Genomic DNA, 17,887 nt, shown 5'->3' on the forward strand with positions numbered 1-17,887 from the left:
CCCCCGAAGCCCCTGCGCTGCAGTCCGGTCGACCCCCCCCCCCCCCCCCGCCCCCGGCTTTCTCTTGCTGACCTGCAGGTGTGCCAGACGGCAGCCCCTTTAAGGAGCTCACTGTTCAGACGGATCTCCTCTGTCATGTGTTCTTGTTCTTTATATTTCTGATATGGCCCTGCCGGTGTTCCGAGAGTTTAATTAGAAAAATGTGGATTTGCGGAGTAATGTTGGCTTATCTGTTAGAATAAAATTTAGAAATAAATTATTTGTTGTTCTAAGAGGTGAAAAACCTGTTTGGCTACTTAGAGAAAAATTTAAAAAACAATTTTATTACTATTATAGATGACCGCAACAAGCGACTTATAGTCACAACCCATGCCGTGCCTCTCCAGGTGCCTGTCATCTCACGCAGCGCCAGGCTCTTGTGTAAACCGAGCCCCAGGGCTTTGGGTGGGAGCGAGATCTTACTGCTGCCCCTGGTGGCTTGGCCAGACGCTGTCCATCCTAAAGTGCGCCCTCTGTGCTTAGCTGATTTGACAGAGCCTGCCGAATTCCTTATCTTCACACATGGGTATAAGGTGACTTCCTTCTAAAGCAGGCCTGAGGAGTAGATAGCTTCTGTTTCATTCGTTTATTTTAAGGTAATGTGTGACTGACTTATTTAAAATTATGATCTATTGTGTTTGCGTAAGCAGCACATTAATGTGATGCCAATTCCGAAGGTAACAATGGAAAGTCTCACTCCCACTCCTTCTTCCCAAGTGCTTAACTGTCCCAGAGGCAAGCGCAGTACACGCCCTCCCGTGAGTCCCTCCAGCTGTAACCCGTGCATATGTAAAGCTAGATTTTAAATTATTTAAAAACAAAAGTATTTCTTTCTTTTTTTATATATATATTTTATTGATTTTTTACAGAGAGGAAGGGAGAGAGATAGAGAGTTAGAAACATCGATGAGAGAGACACATCGATCAGCTGCCTCCTGCACATCTCCCACTGGGGATGTGCCCGCAACCAAGGTGCATGCCCCTGACCGGAATCGAACCTGGGATCTTTCAGTCTGCAGGCTGACGCTCTATCCACTGAGCCAAACCGGTTTCGGCAAAAACAAAAGTATTTCAACAGAGTAACTTTTAAAGGTTCTTAGCATGCTCTGAAGTAAACTGCATTAGGCCTAATTATTGTTCTATTAACTAAAATGCACAAACATCATATTGTTTATGTATTTCGCTGTTGAGAACGCAGGTATTCATAAATTTTGAGTAACAAACTCATTGATTACAAGTTTGGATCTTGGCATTTCTTGTTTCTGATGCTTCAGCTGAAAAATCCGTTCCCCAAAGTAAGATTTGGCCGAAGCAATTTAGAAAGTGCCTGTCTGTTTTTATGGCTCTTGCTCTGTGTTTTAACCTGTGGTTTGCGTAAGTGGTGCATGGAGAGCAGTGCGCCCCGAGCCAGGCAGTGTGCGGAGCTGTGGTGTCACCGCCACGCGGGCCGCACTGGCACCTGAGCGCCTGCTCTTGGCTGGCTCCACGGAGCAGGCAGGGTCCTGTGTGGGACTGGCAGGCAGGGCGCCCGAGCTTGGCAGGCAGTTGACATTTGCTTCTGACACTTTCTCCTTCTCCTTCAGATTCCCACCTCGTTTCCCCCGACTGTAATTGTCTACTCACCAATAAATACTTACTGAGCATCCATGTAGGGAGGCGCTGTGCTCACAGGGGCAGGCCGCAGCCGTGGGCGGAGAGAGCTGCGCGCAGGGAGCCTTCCTGCTCCTGAGGGCCGCGGGGAGGGACGGTAAATGTGCAGGAGGAGGAGCAGCAGAGCAGGCCAGGGGCGGGCAGCGTCAGGTCAGTAAGGTGTCCACGGAGGGGGTGGCTTTGAGTAAATGACTGAAGTGGTCAAGGAAATAGCCGTGAGGTGTGGGGGATGGGCATTCCAGGCAGGGGAACAGGCCCAAAGAGGAAGAGCACAGAGGTCAGTTTGGCTGATTGAATTAGTGAGAGGGAAACTACTCTTTTAAAAGATTTTTTATTGAATGTAGAGAGGGAGAGGGAGGGAGAAACATCAATGATGAGAATCATGGACTGGCTGCCTCCTGCATGCCCCACACTGGGGATCAAGCCTGCAACCTGGGCATGTGCCCTGACCAGGAATCAAACCCTGGCCTCCTGGTTCATAGGTTGACATTCCATCCCTGAGCTACACCTGCTGAGCAGACAGGGAACTCTTGGTAGGAGGTGAGGTCAGAGAGGTAGGAGGAGGCCCAGCCATTCAGGGCCTCCCCTGTAGTTGGAGTAAAGGCGCTGGCATTTATTCTCAATGAGATAGGAAGGCATCGGAGTGTTTGGTCAGGGACTGGCAGGACTCCAGTTCCATTTCACAGTGAACACTGGTGAGCACAGTGAGGGGAGCATGGGCGGCCCAGCTGGTAGGAAGCCTGCAGTGTCCGGGGTAGGTGTGGTGGGTTCTGCCAGGACGTTGGCCGAGGCGAGGTGACGGAGAAGGGACTGATTTCAAAGGCAGGGCCACTAGGACCTGTTCACATCTCTGTCTACTAAGCATCATTTAGTTTAGCTATAGGTGGTGTTATCAGTTAGGATTATATTCAACTGCATATAACAAAACCCTACTGCAGTAGCTTGCACAGGTAAGAGTTTATTGTCTTTTTGAGGAAGATTAGGGACCCAGACTGGTACACTCACTTTGAAGCCCTTGTCCTCATTCTGTCCCATTTTTTAGTTATTTGTCTGTTGTCAAATTGTAACAGTTCTTTAATTAGTCTGGATACTAGACTCTTGTCAGATACTAGAGGCCTGGTGCACGAGATTCTGCACTGGAGTGGGGTGGGGTGGGAGGAAAGCGTGTCACTCAGCCTGGACTGTGCCCTCTCGCAGTCCAGGACCCCCGGGAGGCGGGGAGGGGAGGGCGGGGATTGGGCCTAAGCCGGCAGGCAGACATCCCTCTCGCAGTCCAGGGCTCTCACAGTCTGGGACCCCTTGCTCCTTATCAGCTGCCTGCAGTGGAGGCAGGAGAGACCTCCCACCATCGCCGCTGGGCTTGTGGCTGATGCTCACTTCTGGCTGAGCAGTGCTCCCAATATGGGAGCACACTGACCACCAGGGGGCAGCTCCAGGATTGAGGGTCTTCCCCCTGGTGGTCAGTGCACGTCATAGCAACTGGTTGTTCTGCTGTTTGGTCGATTTGCATATTATGCTTTTATTATATAGGATAGGATAGGATTTGTAAAAATGTTCTCTCTTTCTGTGGGTTTTCTCTTTACTTTCTTTATAGTGTCCTTTGAAGCAAAAATGTTTTTAATTTTTTAAAAATTATCTTTATTGTTGATTTTCCCCCGCCCTCACTGAAAAGTTTTTAATTTGGATGAACTCACCCAGTTTTCTATTTTATCTTTGGTTGCTGTACTTTAGTTGTTATACCTCAAAAAATGTTGCCTAACTCAGGGTCACAGAGATTTATTACTCCTGTGTTTTCTTATAAGAATTTTAGAGTTCTGACTTATACTTTTAGGTCTTATCTGTCTTTTTAAAAAAAATGTTTTTATTGATTTTTAGAGAGAGAGGAAGGGAGAGGGAGAGATAGAAACATTGATGAGAGAGAAACACCAATGAGAGAGAAACATTGATTGGCTGCCTCCTGCTAGGGATTGAGCCCAAAACCCAGGCATGTGCCCTGACTGGGAATCGAACCAGCAACCTCCTGGTGCGTGGGTCAATGCTCAGCCACTGGGTCACACCAGCTGGGCAGGTCTTATCCATCTTGGGTTAATTTTTATTTTTTTACTTTTATATTTTGGTGCACCGTTCCTGGAGGTACTGCAATACCAGGTTGATGCATGGAGTGGACAGAACAAGCTCCTATTCCATCTCCTAATCCCAAAAATCCATTTAATATATTTTCCTCGGATAGAGGACGTATCAGATATTAAACTGATAAGAACAGATACTACACTTGATCTTAGCCAAAGGCTGAGAAGTGATGGGCTAATGTTTATATGTGGTACAAGATAAGGGTCCAGCTTCATTCTTTTGCACGTGGATATGTAATTATCCCAGCATCGTTTGTTGAAAAGATTATTCTTCCCCATTAAGTTGTCTTGGCACCTTGTTGGAAATTAATAGCCCATGACTGTATGGATTTATTTCTGGACTCTCAATTCTATTCCATTGGTCTGTATACTATCCTCCACAGTACTGTATAGTTTTGTATCACAATTTCAAATTTTGTGAGTCCTCCAACTTTGTTTTTTTCAAGATAGTTTGGCTGTCTGTGCCCCTTGCATTTCCATAGATTGTCAGTTCCTGTAAAGCCAGCTGGGTTCTGACAGGGATGGCATTGAATCTGTACATCAGTTTGGGGCGTATTGGCATCTTAGCAATAGTTAGTCTTGTGATCCATGAATATTGGCAAACTTTTTCTGCAAATGGTCAGATAGTAAATATATCAGGTGTTGTGGGCATGTTTCTGTTGTAGCTTCTCAACTCTGCCATTGTGGAGTAAAAGCAGCCAGAGGCAATATGTAAACTGTTGAGTGTGGCTGTGTTCCAACAGACTTTTACTAATGAAATTGAAATTTGAACTTCATATGATTTTCACGTCATGAAATATTATTTGTTTTCTTTTTTGTCAACCATTTAAAAATGTAAAGGAATTCTTAGCTCATAGACGGGCCAAAAACAGGCAGGCTTTTTGCTTCAAAAGACATTATTAAGAAAGTAAAGAGAAAACCCACAGAAAGAACATTTTTACAATCATATATCTGATAAGGGTCTAGTATCCAGGCTAATTAAAGAACTGTTACAGTTCATCAGTACAGAGACAAGTCGCTGCTAGATTCAATATGATTAGACCACTTTGGGGAAAAATTCTTTTTCGGTTGTGTTTTGTTAGCTTAAAAATTACGAAAGTTACACATGTACATGGTAAAAACATCTTCTAACAGCACAGGAGATGACAAAGTCCTGTTGTAGTCTCAGTCCCTGAAAAGAACAATTATTAAATATCTTGTCTTCTTCCTGGATTTTTTAAATGCATATACAATCATTTAAATGTGTCTCTCTTTTTTTTTTTTTTTTTGCATGACTGAGCTCACACTGTGTTTTTTCACTTACCAACATATCACAGACATTGTTCCATAGCAGTACTTACAGGCCGAGCTCGGAGGCACTGCGGGTTCCCTCCGGACCACTGCAGGGAAGTGAGCGGCGCAGGAAAACGAATCGGGCTATTGTTGCTGGTGGAGGGTCTTGCCTCAATTTGTAAGTAGTGTGACACCTGTGCAGCGCAGTAAACCGAGGTGCATAGAGCGAGGCCGGCTCTGTGATCTTACTAACTGCTGTATCACACTGTAGCGCTAATTTTTTAAAGGGCTTTTGGCCCTAGCCGGTGTGGCTCAGTGGATAGAGTGTTGGCCTGCAGACTGAAGGGTCCCAGGTTTGATTCCAGTCAGGGGCACATGCCCGGGTTGCGGGCTTGATCCCCAGTAGGGGGCGGGCAGGAGGCAGCTGATCAATGATCATCTCTCATCATTGATGTTTCTATCTTTCCCTCTCTCTTCCTCTCTGAAATCAATAAAAATATATTTAAAACAAATAAAAGGGCTTTTGGAGGTGTAAAGACAAAGGTCTTGCATTGTCCTGGCTTTCAAATGGGCGTGGACCGATGTTCTCCACCTTAAGGGCTCCACCCCTGTGACCCCCAGGCCTGCAAGGGAGCCACTTGGCACAGGACCGTAGGTCATAGATCCACCTTACTCAGACAGGGAGGGAAACAGGACCCGGTGTGAGCTCCTGTTAATCCTGTGCGGGATGGAGTAAGCTCGGATTCTAGACTCTGTTGGAGACAAGGATGCGTAGGTCCTGCTGCTCAGAGTGGCCCCAGGGCCGCAGTTAGGTGTCACGTGGGAGCTTATGAGAAGCGCATTGCCACTCTTGGACCTCCTGCGTCCGAATCTGCCTCTTGCCAGGTTCTGTGAGCATCCCGTGTGCATGAGCTGCAGAAGCTCTGCTGGGGGGAGCGGGCCTCCGTGGGTGCGGGCAGTGCTGTCGTGTGTGGGAAGGGAGACTTGCTCGGGTGGGGCCAGGTGCAGCTGGGAGTGTAACTCCTGTCCTAGGGCCATCGAGCAATTGTGTAGCTGCAGACAGGTTGTGACACTGACTGGTGAGCTGGGCATTAAGAGCTCCCAGCTGCTTGGGGGGAACTTCAGTGGGGAGCGGACTAGATGACCTACTGTGTGCCAGGCCCTGCTCTGGGCCTTGGGGTTACAGCAGCCAATAGAACCGATGGTGATAAATACTGTGGAGAAAGCAAAACAGAGTAAGGGGAGAGGGCTGTGCAGTTTTCTTTAGGGGATGCCGTGCACTGAGGTGACAGACACTGGGCAGAGGGGAGGCAGCGAGCCACCTGATGTGGAGGAAGAGCATCCATGGGGGAGCCAGGGGTGTTCCTGGAGTAGGGAGGAGGCCAGTGCCTGAGGCGGAAGGAAGGGCAGGAACGGGTGATGAGTTAGAGGCCAGGGTTAGAGCGAGGCTCAACCACCGGGCCCTGTGCTCCAGTGTGAGGACTTGGGCTTTACGCTGGCCCGAGGCAAACTTGGAAAGATCACTTTGATGACACCAGTGACACCGAGTCACATGGTCATTGCGGGTGGGAATGCAGAGCTCTGCCTACCCCGAGAGCAGCGGCGCCCCTGGGCATTTATCCCAGAGAATGCAGGGCACGGGAAACCTGTGCGCGGAGCAGCTTTATTCCTAAAAGCCAAACACTGGACTCCGCTTTGATGTCCTGCAACAGGTGACTAGTGGCTCTACTCAGAGTAAGAAGGAGTGAGCTCCCGGCACACGCCATCCCAAGACCCGCACGCTGTGATTCTTTTGCCTATTGGTTTTGAAATGACACAGTTTCGGGACTGGAGGCCAGATGGGTGGTGCCGGCTTAGGGATGGGGTGGGTGGGGGTGCAGGGAGAGAGGCCGCTCCAGGCTCCTTGTGGAGTCTGGGCCTGGGGACAGGGGGTCGGCAGGAAGCTGCAGTGGGGGGTGAGGGGTGGGGGTGGTGGGAGTGTCAGATCCGGGATCTCTTTGGAGGAAGAGCTGTTGGCATTTGCAGGCAGAGTGTTTGAAATTTGAGATTTGATTATAAAATTGACCATTTCAAAGTGTGCAGTTTCGTGGTTCGTGCTGTACTCACAGGGCTCTGTAGCCCTCACCGCGATCACTTCCCTGTCCTGCCCAGTCCCCGCCACCGCTCATCTAGTTGGTCTCTGGATTTGCCCTTCGGGACGTGGCTTATGCTGGGATCACACAGCCCGGGCCTGTGTCCGCTCCCTCGCTTGGCTACAGACGGAGCTTGAGCGGCCCTTTCAGTGGTGCAGCCATTACTGGAGTCAGTCAGCCCACTGGTAAGAGGGCTTTCTTTCATGCCCTTTTCTGGGATGCAGACTACAGACCAGAACTCTTACCCCTGCTTCCCCGGACCAAGCACCACTGGTGTGTTGTGTTGTTTTGTTTTGTAATCTTTATTGTTGGAGGCATAAATCTGTCCCTTTTTATTCCCCATTGAACCCCTCCTGCCGCCCCCCCCCCCGCCCCCCGCCCCAGGCCTTCACCGCCCCACTGTGTGTGTCCATGGGTGATGCCTATAGCCTGCTAGTTCTTTGGTTGATCATCTCCCACCCCCCACCCTCCCCCGCCTTCCCTCTGAGATCCCGCACTCTGTCCCCTGCTTCCATGTCTCTGGATCCACCCTGTTCATCAGTTTAGTTGGTTGATTAGATTCCACCTCTGAATGAGATCACGTGGCACTACTGTTACTTTGAAGTTGCGCATGAAACACAATTCCCAAATGGCCTGGGTGTCCATCCCTGGTGTGAAAACTTTCCTGACGCCCTCTGATTTTCTGGGGACGCTCTCCCACTGTTGGAGGCTTGTGTGGGAAATCGGGAGCCCTGGAGCCCTGCTTGCGGCCGCTGCGGCCTCTGGACCCCAGCTCTGCTGTGCGCGGGGTGGGAACACATGGGAGTGCTGCGCCCGGTCGCCAGGCGCGACTTCCATTCCCCGGGGACCCAGGCCTCCCCCGCCCCCTCTCCCCTGGGCCGAAGTTTTCATGCTTCCCCGTCACACAGTCTGACACTCAGAGTTTGGTGGGAGGGCGGGCTCCCCTCGTGGCATTGCACTTGGCTGGCGGTTTCAGCCTGACTGTCCTGCTGCAGCAAGGGCTTGTGGCGGCCTCCTCCAGGTGTGTGCTTCTCGCAGCTGCTCACTGTACAGTGGGAGGGGCTGGGGAGGGCTGTGTGTATGTTGAAGGTGACGTTAAAATGACTGCTTCGCCTGAAATGGTTGCAGTCAGGACTGCTCCGGCCTGTTCATCCAGCACTCCCCTGTGCAGCCAGGTCCTGCCCAGAGCAAGTCGCCGCCATTTCCACCTCAGTTTCCGTGCTTGCGGAATGTGTGGAATGAGTCAGTTTGAGGTATCATTTCATCAACCTAATTAGTTTCATGGGGGAACAAAGTCGTTACAGTGTTTTGAACTTCAGGTTTATTTATTGGACAAAATTAGGGAGGGAAGAGTTCTTTTGAGCAGGGACCATAGAATGTACAAGCGCTGAGCTTGATGCATGATCAAAACAGGAATTACTTCCAGGGGCCAGTCCCTGGAGCTTTGGGAATGTTGACTCAGAATGGAGGTTGGAAAGTGGCTGAGGCCAAGTTGGAAGGGGCCTTGTTCCCGGCGGCGGAAGGTCTCACCACGTCCTGTCTTTGGTGGTCAGTTTGCTTCACCGGCTCAAGTTCTGGCACGTGGACCAGGGCACGCAGGTCCTAATGGAACAGGGCGGGCCTTGCGAGCCGTGCGGTATTGCTTATTGCTAACTATATTTTCTTGGTTTACCACACATGTGAGGAGAGAGACAGAGTTCTTGTGAAAACTCAGATTTGTGTCTGTCACTTCTAAGAAGATGGAGAAATGCCCACGGCCCGGCCTGCTGTCCATCAGGCTGGCGACAGGGCGAAGCCTGGGCTTTCCCTCCTTTCGGGCCTCTGCTGACTGCTGAGTTGTGCCCGTGGGCACCCTACATGTCATGAACGACATGTGCTGCTGCTGTGAGCGCTGTCACGATAAGTGCAGGGAGCGTTGTGTGCGCCATAAACACTTTAATTTTGCAACCTGTGGGGACACTCCTTCCCTCGCCTACGGCGGACTCAGCCTTCAGCAGGGCGGGCTCTTCCTGAACCAGGTGAGCTCAGTGTGTCCCTAGGCTGCGCTCTGGCAGCATGCCAGCTGGTCAGGGTCAGCCATCCAGGACACCTGGCTCCCACCTCACGTTGCTGAGCCTGTTCCGTTCCCGCTGCGGAAGCCGGCTCAGTGAGCGGAGGGACTTACCATGCGTCCCCACTGCCTACCTTTCGAGCTTGGAGGCGGAGGCTGGAACCACAGGATGAGGTTCTGTTAGATTCTGACTTGGCTGAATCCCCGGGTCATGCATTTCTATTCTGACCATCGTTTGATTGTGAGATCCACTTAGTCCAGTGTTTGCCAGCCTTGTTCTCGTTACCAGCCCTTAAGGAATCGTTTCAGACTCCGTGTAGGCGACTGCCGCGTTGAGGGGCTACGCCCCAGACAGCCTGGAGTCTGGGTGTGTGAACTCAGTTCACTTAAGGCCAGGGGCAGATTTTCACTTTGGAAATCACAGAGTAATGGAGGAGTTCGTTTGCTTTCTAAAATGCTTAAATTCATCAGTGTTCTTTTACTTTCTTGATGGCTGCCTTAAACTAGGAAAACCTAGTGTTAGGAACCCTAATCATCCCGTGTACGCCGGATGCCCAAGGCCACTCTGAGTGTGGGAATCCTAGTCAGGGTGTTCAGGGCTCATTTCCTGTACGCAGGTGCAAAAGCAAGGACGCGGCAGTCTGTGCACGGTGCGGCTGCTCTCCTGTAACCCAGAAGACAGGCCACTGTTCGCAGGAGGCCTCTTTTGTCTGAGTTAGCCGACGGCGTGTTACTGACCGGCTGGTGTGCGGCTGCTTTCTATGGCTCCTATGTTGGCGGCTGCTTTGTGGGAGGACGTATTACTAACCAGCTGAGGCGAGGCTGTTTTGCTAGGATGGCTCCTGTGTTTGCTACTGTATTAGCAAGGACTTCTTTGTGTTTGCTACTGTGTTAGCAAGAACTGCTTTGTCTAATGGCTCCTTCGTAGCAATGGCTGCTTGGGCTGCAATAAAGACTCCCTTGTACGCCTACAATTTCTTATGTCTTCTCTGTCCGATACCCAGCGTCCAGGCCCTGGCACAGGGACTCAGACCCAACTGCTAGCAAAGGGGAGTAGGACGAAGGAGTGAGTGCTCCCACAATTAGTGCAGCCAGCAGGGCCAAGGGAAACTTACTCTGACACTAAGCTGTTGTAAGAGAGACCGAATTGGTGGTTTAAAGGAGAGAGCACTTTAATTCTCACAGCGCTTTCTTCTTTCTTTTAAAAACTGGTATAATTTACATGTGGTAAAACTTACCCTTTTTAGTGTATAGCTCTGTGCAGTTTGACTAATGGATGAGCCATTAACTATGCCTGCAGTTGAGAACTGGAACAGTCCTGTCACCACGGGCATCCCCATGCCCAGGCCCCATGCCTTTTGGCTGTCACCTGCTGCTTGGGGCCTGGAAACTACCGATCACTTTTGTTCCTGTAGTTTTGTCTCTTCCAAACCATCATGTAAATGACTTACCCAGTGTAGCCTTGAACCCGGCACATCGAGATCCACCCTGTGTGTGTGACCGGTGTGCCCTTCTCACTGCCAAGCAGTACAGTGTTCCGCCGTCTGGCCAGAGAGTTTGTTTTTCTATCCGCCAAGTGAAGGACATTTGGGTTGCTTCTATCATAGAGCTTTTTTTTGTTTTTAAAAATATATTTTTATGGATTTTATAGAGAGTAAGGAAGAGAGAGGGGGAGAGAGAGGGAGAAAGAAACATCAGTGATGAGAGAATCATCGATCAGCTGCCTCCTGCATGCCCCACACTGAGGATTGAGCCTGCAACCCAGGCATGTGCCCTGACCGGGAATCGAACTGATGACCTCCTGGTTCATAGGTTGATGCCCAACCTCTGAGCCACGCTGGCCGGGCCTGTCATAGGGCTTTTGAAGTGGGTGGTTTGTGAGGACGGGGGTTGGGGGGGCCTCAGCTTCTCGTGCTCACTTAGGGACCGGCCTCTTTTCCTCCTGTTGCTCTGCAGCCGCTTGAAGCTTTATCTGTGTAAGCAGCAGCTGGGAGGAGCCAAAAGGGGAGAGGCTCAGGGCTAGACAGCACCCCGCATACCACCTCCTTCCCTCCTTCATCCGGGGGAGCCGGGTCCGGGGTCTGTCTCTAGCCGCAGGGATTCATGCGTCCACGCAGGGGAAAATGGTGTCCTCTCGGATGACTAGCCTCTGCACTGTAGCTTATTGGTGTCAGTCCCGTTCTGGCATGAGATGGGTGGGTGGGGGGTGGGAGGGGAACGGGACACGCGACACGCACTCTCCAATCCCTGCGCCCTGGGCCTGGCTTCTCATTCAGGCCCTGGCTCTTCTCGCCTGGAACCCTGTCTGCCCTTGGTGGTCCCTGACTTCCCCTCGGGAGGGTCTGCCCACCTGCTTCCCTGCCACAGCGCCGCGCCTTCGGGAGGGTCTGCCCACCTGCTTCCCTGCCACAGCACTGCGCCTTCGGAGGCCATGCCTGCAGCACCTGCACCTGTACGGCTGCACCTGCACGGCCGCACCTGCACGGGGGCCACACCTGCACGGGCCGCACCTGCACGGGCCGCACCTGCACGGGCCGCACCTGCACGGGCCGCACCTGCACGGCCGCACCTGCACGGGCCTGCACCTGCACGGCCGCACCTGCGCGGGGCCGCACCTGCACGGGCCGCACCTGCGCGGGGCCGCACCTGCGCGGGGCCGCACCTGCACGGCCGCACCTGCACGGGCCTGCACCTGCACGGGCCTGCACCTGCACGGCCGCACCTGCGCGGGGCCGCACCTGCACGGGCCTGCACCTGCACGGGGTCGCACAGCGGGGCAGCCTGCTCCTCCAGCCTCACTGTTTGGAGCCTGAGGGCTGCGTTGGTCACAGTGTTTGTAGGTTAGCCGCCCTCCCCCATGAAGTAACAGCATCTCCTCACACCCAGTAGTTTCCTGGTTTAGTCGTTTCTAGTTAGTGCCACGCATTGGTGACTGCACTCACATTCGTGTCTGGCCGTGCTCCGGGAGTGGCTTCTTCTGCTTCCTCTGTGTGCGCACTCCTCCCCCCCCTCCCCGTCTCCATGGGCCTCCGTGAAGCCCCCTGGAGCCGTGGGGCAGGCACCTCAAGCCTGGGCTTCTGGGCCTGGCTTTGCACCCCCTCTCGTGGGCTGGGGAGTCTGAGGAGGAGGCCCATTTCTATCTCGCGGTTGGGGAGATAGAAACGATGAGCCCGTGTCTGTAATATATAACCGGGACCAAGTGTCTCCGTGAGCCGGGGAAAGCCAGGTGCATCAGGAGCATCCCCTGGCGTTGCTCCGGAGCATGTGGATGAGGAAGCCCGGGCTGAGCCCTCCGCGCCTCCCGGCCCTGACCGCACTCTGCCCCCCCCCGCCCGCGGAATGTGTGGTTCCTTCCGAGGCACCATGAGTGCCGTCAGGGACGGGAGCATCAGGGGCGGGGGCGGCAGGGACCGGGGCAGCAGGGGCTGGGGGGCGGCAGGGGCGGGGGGGGAGGGGGGCGGCAGGGACGGGCAGCAAGAGGTGGGCGCCGGTTCAGCACGGCTCACTCCTTCCCTTCCTTTTCTTTCAGAAAGAAGGAGCTCTCAGCCACCAAGAAGGACCGCGTGAACCATTGTCTGACCATCTGTGAGAGCATCGTGGGCCAGTCGCTCAGGTAGGTGCCCTCCACTTCCAGCGCAGAAGCGCTTCATGCGTTTCATCTGTAACTGCGTCTCTCAGCCTTTAAAGGGCCCCTCCCTGGACTTCTCCCAGACACCAATGAGCAGCACCTCCTCCTTTTTTTGTTGTTGTTAATCCTCTTCCGAGAATATTTTTGCATTTATTTTTTTAAGAGAGAGTGGAAGGGAGGGGGAGAGATAGAGAGAGAGATATTTATGTGAGAGAGACACATTGATTGATTGCCTTCCAGTGCCAGGGATCGAGCCTACAATCAGGTACGTGCCCTTGACCAGGAACCGAACCCTCGGTCCCCGGGTTGATGCTCTGTCCACTGAGCCAAACTGGTCAGGGCTGCCCCCTTTTCATTCCCAGACTGTGTGAGCAGCATGTGTATATTTAATTGGCGCGCAGTAGCTGTGATCATTTAAAAATCATCTTCTCTTTGATAGTTTACATTATTTTAGTCATTGGAACAACACGTGCCTGTCCAGTGATCAGACCCTTGCCTCGCTCTCTTTGGCACTGGGCCGGCCGGGGGTGGCCCTCAGGGTGCAAGATTCCCAGCGGTGTGGGCTGCTCTTGTGTAATAACACGTAGCTTAACACACAAACACATGGTACAACTGTACAAAAATATGTTTTCTGCTTTTAGAAAAAAATGTTATATTCTTATTCTATATGTTGTTTTTGTTGTTGTTCATCCTCACTGAGGATGTTTTCCATTGATTTTTAGAGAGAGTGGAAGGGAGGGGGAGAGACACACACCGATGTAGGGAGACACATTGGCCGGTTGCTTCCTGCATGCCCCCAACTGGGTCTGAGATTGAGCCCGCAACCTAGCTACATGCTCTTTTTTTTTTTTTTTTAAATATATTTTATTGATTTTTTACAGAGAGGAAGGGAGAGAGATAGAGAATTGGAAACATCGATGAGAGAGAAACATCAATCAGCCGCCTCCTGCACATCTCCCACTGGGGATGTGCCCGCAACCAAGGTACATGCCCTTGACCGGAATCGAACCTGGGACCCTTGAGTCCGCAGGCTGACGCTCTATCCACTGAGCCAAACCGGTTTTGGCTACATGCTCTTTTTTTTAAATTTTTATATTTTTATTGATGTCAGAGAGGAAGGGAGAGAGAGAGAGAGAGAGAGAGAGAGAGAGAGAGAGAGAGAGAAACATCAGTGACGAGAGAGAATCATTGGTTGGCTGCCTCCTGCACACCCCACACTGGGGATCGAACCTGCAACCTGGGCATGTGCCCTTGACTGGGATCGAACCTGGGACCCTTCAGTCTGCAGGCTGATGCTCTAGCCACTGAGCCAAACCAGGTAGGGCCAGGTACGTCTTTTGACTGTGATTGACCCCACGACCCCTGACTGATGTTCCAACCGCTGAGCACACCTGCCAGGCGGCCGTGCTGTCATGCTGTTTAAGGAGCGTGTTGAAGTCTGTAAGCACTTCCGCTGGCCTTCACGGTGAACTTTCTGAGGGTCCTTTTCCTTTCCTCCATTCCCTTTCCGCTTGCCTCCTCTTCAGCTGCGTTCCTGCTCCCGTTCCAGCAGCTCCTGGGGGTCAGCTCCCAGGAACCCTGCAGGAGCCGCGGTGCCATCCCCACCCACACCCGTGAGAGCTGTGTGCCAGCTCACCCACAGCCCTGGCGACATCGCAGCCTTTGCGCGGTGACATCACCAGGCCGTAGGCGTTTCCCAGCATTACAGTTTGAGGGGCCACTCATATATGCGGTTCGCTGTTGACCAAAGCTGTCGTTAGGCTTGGCACGTTCCTGTAAGAACATGATTCACTTGTCAAATTGGCAAACAAAAACTACTTAGGGTTTTGTCAGTGGTGACGCAATCATCTTAAAAGGCAATTTGGCAGAATACAATGCTTTAAACTAGATCTGTGTTCCATTGGTTTCACTTCTGGTCTTAGCCTTAGGCAAGTGGGTAATGACATTGGTCTAGGGCAGTTTTTCATCCCGTTAGAAAATTAAAGATAATCTCAGTGTTTGCCAGTAGGGGAGTTGAAAATTTAAGATGCATTTATAGAAAGGAATACTAGTTAACTTCATACAAGATGATTTACAGATATTTATGACCAGAAAAGATGCTAACAGTACTACAACTCCAGTAAGAAATTATGAAGGATTTTGCTTCTGGCTAAGATAAGTCAGTGGTCAGGGTTTACCTTCCCGCCTAAAGCGATTGAAACAGATCAGGCGTTTGTAACAGTGGTTTTCGAGGCACTAGATCAGAGCAGCAGTGCGGAGCCCGGGACACGCGGGAGCCGGTGACCCCTGGATGACTGCCCGAGGGAGCCCAGGCACCGTCCTGCTTGCTGGGTCCAGGAGACGGATTTGAGATGTAAAAGGGATCGTGATATGTTATCCATCCCGTGTTGAATAGTATTTTTGATACATTGGGCGAAGTGAAATGCAGCGTGAAGGTAATTTTCCGCCTCTTTTTGATGTCTGCGGTGTCTGTTAGGAAGCCCAAGTCCCGCCAGGTCACCTGGTCTCTCTGTGGACAGCGCTGCTCTGAGCAGCATGGATACTGGCCTGCGCCCGGGGCCTCCCTCTGCTCCCCTCTCCCAGGGCCTCCCTCCTCTACTCCCCTCTCCCGGGGCCTCCCTCCTCTGCTCCCCTCTCCCGGGGGCTCCCTCCTCTGCTCCCCTCTCCCGGGGATTCCCTCCTCTGCTCCCCTCTCCCGGGGGCTCCCTCCTCTGCTCCCCTCTCCCGGGGCCTCCCTCCTCTGCTCCCCTCTCCCGGGGGCTCCCTCCTCTGCTCCCCTCTCCCGGGGCCTCCCTCCTCTGCTCCCCTCTCCCGGGGCCTCCCTCCTCTGCTCCCCTCTCCCGGGGCCTCCCTCCTCTGCTCCCCTCTCCCGGGGCCTCCCTCCTCTGCTCCCCTCTCCCGGGGCCTCCCTCCTCTGCTCCCCTCTCCCGGGGCCTCCCTCCTCTGCTCCCCTCTCCCGGGGCCTCCCTCCTCTGCTCCCCTCTCCCGGGGCCTCCCTCCTCTGCTCCCCTCACCCGGGGATTCCCTCCTCTGCTCCCCTCACCCGGGGCCTCCCTCCTCTGCTCCCCTCACCCGGGGCCTCCCTCCTCTGCTCCCCTCTCCCGGGGCCTCCCTCCTCTGCTCCCCTCTCCCGGGGCCTCCCTCCTCTGCTCCCCTCTCCCGGGGCCTCCCTCCTCTGCTCCCCTCTCCCGGGGCCTCCCTCCTCTGCTCCCCTCTCCCGGGGCCTCCCTCCTCTGCTCCCCTCTCCCGGGGCCTCCCTCCTCTGCTCCCCTCTCCCGGGGCCTCCCTCCTCTGCTCCCCTCTCCCGGGGCCTCCCTCCTCTGCTCCCCTCTCCCGGGGCCTCCCTCCTCTGCTCCCCTCTCCCGGGGCCTCCCTCCTCTGCTCCCCTCTCCCGGGGCCTCCCTCCTCTGCTCCCCTCTCCCGGGGCCTCCCTCCTCTGCTCCCCTCTCCCGGGGCCTCCCTCCTCTGCTCCCCTCTCCCGGGGCCTCCCTCCTCTGCTCCCCTCTCCCGGGGCCTCCCTCCTCTGCTCCCCTCTCCCGGGGCCTCCCTCCTCTGCTCCTCACGCTGCACTGCCCGTGGGCGAGGCGGCTGCTCCCCTCTGTGTCCTGCTTCTATGGCTGACCATCGCTGAGGCCGCCCTTTGCTTTCTGCTGGGCTCTCTGACTGTCGGTGGGAATTGTGAGGGAGAGAGTGGGGGGACCCCATATCAGAGCATATCGGGTTGCGACCGTGACATGGCAGCCGACTTGCTGTGTGAGGCGCGGCGCCATTGTTCAGGGCCGTCCTGTCGGCGTGCTGCGCTTCCAGTGCTGGGGCACCAGTTTCGTGCCCCTGTCCCGTCACTGTATCTCTGTCTTGGCTGTGTTTAGCCTCCTGGATCTCGACAGCCTACACAGGCTCTCGGTTACACATGTTAACATCACTCACAAACATTGCGAGAGTTCAGTGTGTGTGAGTGTGGCAGGGCCGACAGCCTGACCGTGGACACGTGGCGTCTGGTGAAGTCCAGCTGGACTTTAGGACATACGGGAAGCAAGATGCAAGGGAGTGAAGAGCTAGAGCGGGGACTGACTCGGTGGCAGGAATGTGGCTCAGTGGGTTGAGGGCCATCCTGTCCTCTGGAAGGTCCCTGGTTCAGTCCCGGTCAGGCACACGCCTGGACTGAGGGTTCCATCCAGGTCGGGCACCTCTGCAAGCCGCGCATTGACCCATTGATGTTCCTCACGTTGATGTTTCTCTCCCCGCCCCGCCCCGCCCTTCCTCTCGCTTCCCTGAGCCCCTGAGCATGTTCCCGGGCGGGCGGATGACAAAGAAGAATGCTGCAAGTCAGAGTCACCTGTGGCACAGAGCGGACGGCTGGCTGGGGTTCCAGTATTTCAAGCAAGGTCATTTGTGTGGTTTTGGTTTTTGTTAATCCTCACCTGAGGACATTTTTCCCATTGACCTTTATTTGGGGAGAGTGGAAGAGAGGGAAAGACAGAGAGAAACATCGATGTGAGAGAAATACATCATTTGGTTGCCTCCTGCAGGAGCTCTGGCCAGGGCCAGGGCTGGGGAGGAGCCTGCAACCGAGGTGTGTGCCCTTGACAGGGTTCGCTTTCTTTGGGCCAAAGGCTGATGCTCTATCCACTGAGCCAAACAGGCTAGCCAGGCTCAAGCAGTGTTTTTTTTAAAAAATTGAGTTAAAATACACAAAAAGGAGAGTCTTTCAAAAACGTTTAAATTAAAACTTTAAAAAATGAGATTTGTCTTGCAAACACAACCTCTTTTTTTGTAAATAAACTTTAAAATTTTAGAATAGTTTTAAATTCACGGAAGAATTACGGAGCTAGCACAGTTTCCAGTACCCACATCCAATTCCCCATCGTAGCCTCTAGCGCCACTGTGGTCGTGTTTCCTCTGCGACAGACATCGGCCTTCGTTTCGTGCTCCAGCGTCCCGGACAGGACACCAGACACCACGTGACGTGTGATTGTCATGGCTTCTTA

General features: G+C 53.4%; 1 protein-coding gene and 1 non-coding gene across 6 annotated transcripts in view; one reads left to right on the forward strand and one right to left on the reverse strand.

Moving 5' to 3' along the window:
• HTT (huntingtin) overlaps positions 1–17,887 on the forward strand; it is a 102,042-nt gene that overhangs the window by 1,317 nt on the left and 82,838 nt on the right. For all 5 annotated transcript variants that reach the window (XM_036327574.1, XM_036327555.1, XM_036327549.1 and 2 more), the window contains exon 2: positions 12,801–12,884. In XM_036327574.1, coding sequence (XP_036183467.1) covers positions 12,801–12,884 — 84 coding nt within the window. The remainder of the gene's footprint in view (positions 1–12,800; positions 12,885–17,887) is intronic.
• LOC118662527 lies at positions 3,800–3,989 on the reverse strand. The gene has a single exon (XR_004969776.1). It is a non-coding gene; the product is annotated as a U2 spliceosomal RNA (small nuclear RNA).

This window comes from Myotis myotis, unplaced genomic scaffold, assembly GCF_014108235.1.
Source record: "Myotis myotis isolate mMyoMyo1 unplaced genomic scaffold, mMyoMyo1.p scaffold_m19_p_1, whole genome shotgun sequence".
Classification (NCBI taxonomy): Eukaryota; Metazoa; Chordata; class Mammalia; order Chiroptera; family Vespertilionidae; genus Myotis; species Myotis myotis.